Source organism: Lactuca sativa, chromosome 5 (assembly GCF_002870075.4).
Source record: "Lactuca sativa cultivar Salinas chromosome 5, Lsat_Salinas_v11, whole genome shotgun sequence".
NCBI lineage: Eukaryota > Viridiplantae > Streptophyta > Magnoliopsida > Asterales > Asteraceae > Lactuca > Lactuca sativa.
This window is the reverse complement of record NC_056627.2, coordinates 252,740,989-252,743,664: the sequence shown is the minus strand read 5'-3', so window position 1 is coordinate 252,743,664 and position 2,676 is coordinate 252,740,989. Positions and strand designations below refer to the sequence as shown.

The following is a 2,676-nucleotide window of genomic DNA, read 5'->3' as shown; positions in this document are numbered from 1 at the left end:
ACAAATCCACTTAATTTTAAAACTCGAGTCTATCATTATCATTATCATATGTACTAAAATAAACCTGCTTCAATTATTTTCTCAACTTAATTACATTGTTTATCCATCATGCATGAGTGGGTTGTACGGTACCAACACACATGCGTGCGGCGCGAGTGCTACATCTTTAAACCAGTAGACCGCGAAGCATGCAATCAGATTTCCATTCATAATATAATAATAACCGTTTGTTCACGGCAGTGTATTTGGTTTCCTCCGGTAACACCCAGAGAAAGAACGAGTGTAGAACGATCTAAAACTGAATCAGATTTCTTCGACCCCCTAAACCCTAACTGTTTACATCGATCACGCTTTCGAAAATGAATCGATTACTTGCCATGTCGATTTTGAGGAGGTGTATGATCAACAACGGCCGGAATTTACATGGAGAAAACATGTTTCAGTCGCCGGAATTGACCGCAGCGGTGGTACTGAATTTGAGGCCGTTTCATCAGGGGGTAATTGGTAGAGATGAGGATTTCGGAAACTTTAAGTGGAGGAGGATGATGAGCTCCACTGCGGAACCTGCGGCGAAGCCGCCATCGTTGAAGCAGGGTGATGCGGGGACTGAGAAGAAGGAAGGCGGAGATGAGGTTATGCCTGCGAGCTATTGGGGAATTTCGAGATCTAAAATCACCAGGGATGATGGTTCTGAGTGGCCGTGGAACTGTTTCATGGTAACTAACAAATTTGCAGTTGCTTATTTTGACATTATTTTTAAACTCGTCGTATTAATTCTTCGAACACACATACGCGATTTGAGATCTCGACATGCTATTGAATCACAGATTTGCATTTACAATCGCATTTTTGCTCATTGGAGATGCATATTAGACTGGACATTTCCATTTCGTTTATGATCTATTATTCATGATTGCGTTTCTCTCTGTTTCTTTCTTTGTAGCCATGGGATACTTACGAATCAAACTTGTCGATAGATCTCAGCAAGCACCATGTACCGAAGAATTTCCTTGATAAATTCGCTTTAAGAACCGTGAAACTCCTGAGAATTCCAACCGATGTCTTTTTCCAGGTAGGTACACCACATGTTATTCCCTTTCTCCTGTGCAGCAATCTGCGTTCCAAAGCTTCTAAGTTCAAAATTCAACTTCATCTCGACTTGAATCTATCCATATCTATGTTTCAGAGGCGATATGGTTGTCGTGCAATGATGCTTGAAACTGTAGCAGCAGTCCCAGGAATGGTGGGCGGAATGCTGCTCCACCTGAGATCTCTACGGAAATTCCAACAAAGTGGTGGTTGGATCAAAGCGTTGCTTGAAGAAGCTGAGAACGAGAGGATGCACCTCATGACAATGGTGGAGCTCGTGAAACCAAAATGGTATGAACGACTTCTGGTTCTAGCAGTTCAGGGGGTGTTCTTCAATGCGTTTTTTGTTGCATACATATCATCCCCAAAACTGGCACATAGAATTGTTGGGTATCTTGAAGAAGAAGCTGTGCATTCATATACTGAGTTTTTAAGGGATATTGAAAGTGGTGCAATTGAGAATGTTCCAGCTCCAGCTATTGCTATAGATTACTGGAGGCTTCCTAAAGATGCAACCTTGAAAGATGTGATAACTGTCATTCGAGCTGATGAAGCTCATCATCGAGATGTCAACCACTTTGCTTCTGTAAGTCTCACGTACACCAACCATTTTCATTTTCACACATAGTTTGTACAAGACAGGTTGTACTGTGTCTTACCCGATGTCATTGTGTGTGCAACATGGGAAAAAAAAAGGACCTTAATGCCCTCCTCATACAAATACAATAGCATATAACATGAATTTTGAACATGGTTTGTTAATGTTGCAGGACATCCATTTCCAAGGTAAGGAATTGAGGGAGGCTCCAGCGCCTGTGGGTTACCATTAAGGTATAGAATTAATATTTGTGTTAATGTCTGTTTTTAATCGAGAAAAGAAGCAATCCTATTCCTATACAATTTGGACTTGTATTCAAGTATGGATATTACCACTGAAGCCAGTGTTTTTAAAGAAATCATATTTTTGTGTTATCCAACATAAGTTTTTGTTGCCACTTGTAAACGTTGACGTGTGTGAAAACACTATTGTTAGTTTTTTTTCTTTCTAGTACCCGGATAAATGATGTTTAAAAGTATATAATAAAATGATAGCATATTTGACAAAATGAAAATGATAGCATATTTGGCAAAAATGAAAGGAAAAAATAAGACAAATGATAAAACATAAAAACTAGCCGAAAACCTTATTTCTCAATATTCTTTACCTACTTGTTCTAGAAGAGAAATATTGGCGTGTTGCGTTGAAACTCTTGGTTTAAAGAAGAGAAAATTCAAAATGTAAAAGTTGATAGAGTTGTAAGAGTTTTGGTTTAAGATATAAGTTAAAAGAAAACCTTGAGTTGTTAATTAATTGAAAGTGAAAAGTTGTAGGGATTTTAAATGATATAATATAATGCGATGAAATTGTCTATTATAATAGATACTAGTATATAAATTTCTATTCACGTTTAAATTTATTAGATACCAAACAAAAGGACCGATAAGTTCCTTAAAAAATCTTTAGCTCTAGCGTCTATGCACAATAAACTTACTATTTTTTGGCAAAATTAGACCTGCACTTTGCTCCTTATTTTTTATTTATTTTGA

The 2,676-nt window shown here is 37.7% G+C and overlaps 1 protein-coding gene across 1 annotated transcript; it reads left to right on the top strand.

The window, feature by feature from the left end:
* Window positions 1-222: 222 nt before the first annotated feature.
* Window positions 223-2,061, top strand: LOC111899535 (ubiquinol oxidase, mitochondrial). Its single transcript, XM_023895380.3, has 4 exons — window positions 223-716; window positions 944-1,072; window positions 1,187-1,675; window positions 1,860-2,061. Exons 1-4 carry the CDS (start codon window positions 360-362, stop codon window positions 1,917-1,919), a joined length of 1,035 nt encoding a protein of 344 aa, XP_023751148.1. The 5' UTR covers window positions 223-359; the 3' UTR covers window positions 1,920-2,061.
* The last annotated feature ends 615 nt before the right edge of the window (window positions 2,062-2,676 follow it).

Coding starts and splice junctions, on each gene's coding strand:
- LOC111899535 (XM_023895380.3), top strand. CDS start 360: ATGAATCGATTACTTGCCATGTCGATTTTGAGGAGGTGTATGATCAAC. Junction 1,073..1,186: donor CAACCGATGTCTTTTTCCAG/GTAGGTACACCA, acceptor TCTATGTTTCAG/AGGCGATATGGTTGTCGTGC. Junction 1,676..1,859: donor ATGTCAACCACTTTGCTTCT/GTAAGTCTCACG, acceptor TTAATGTTGCAG/GACATCCATTTCCAAGGTAA.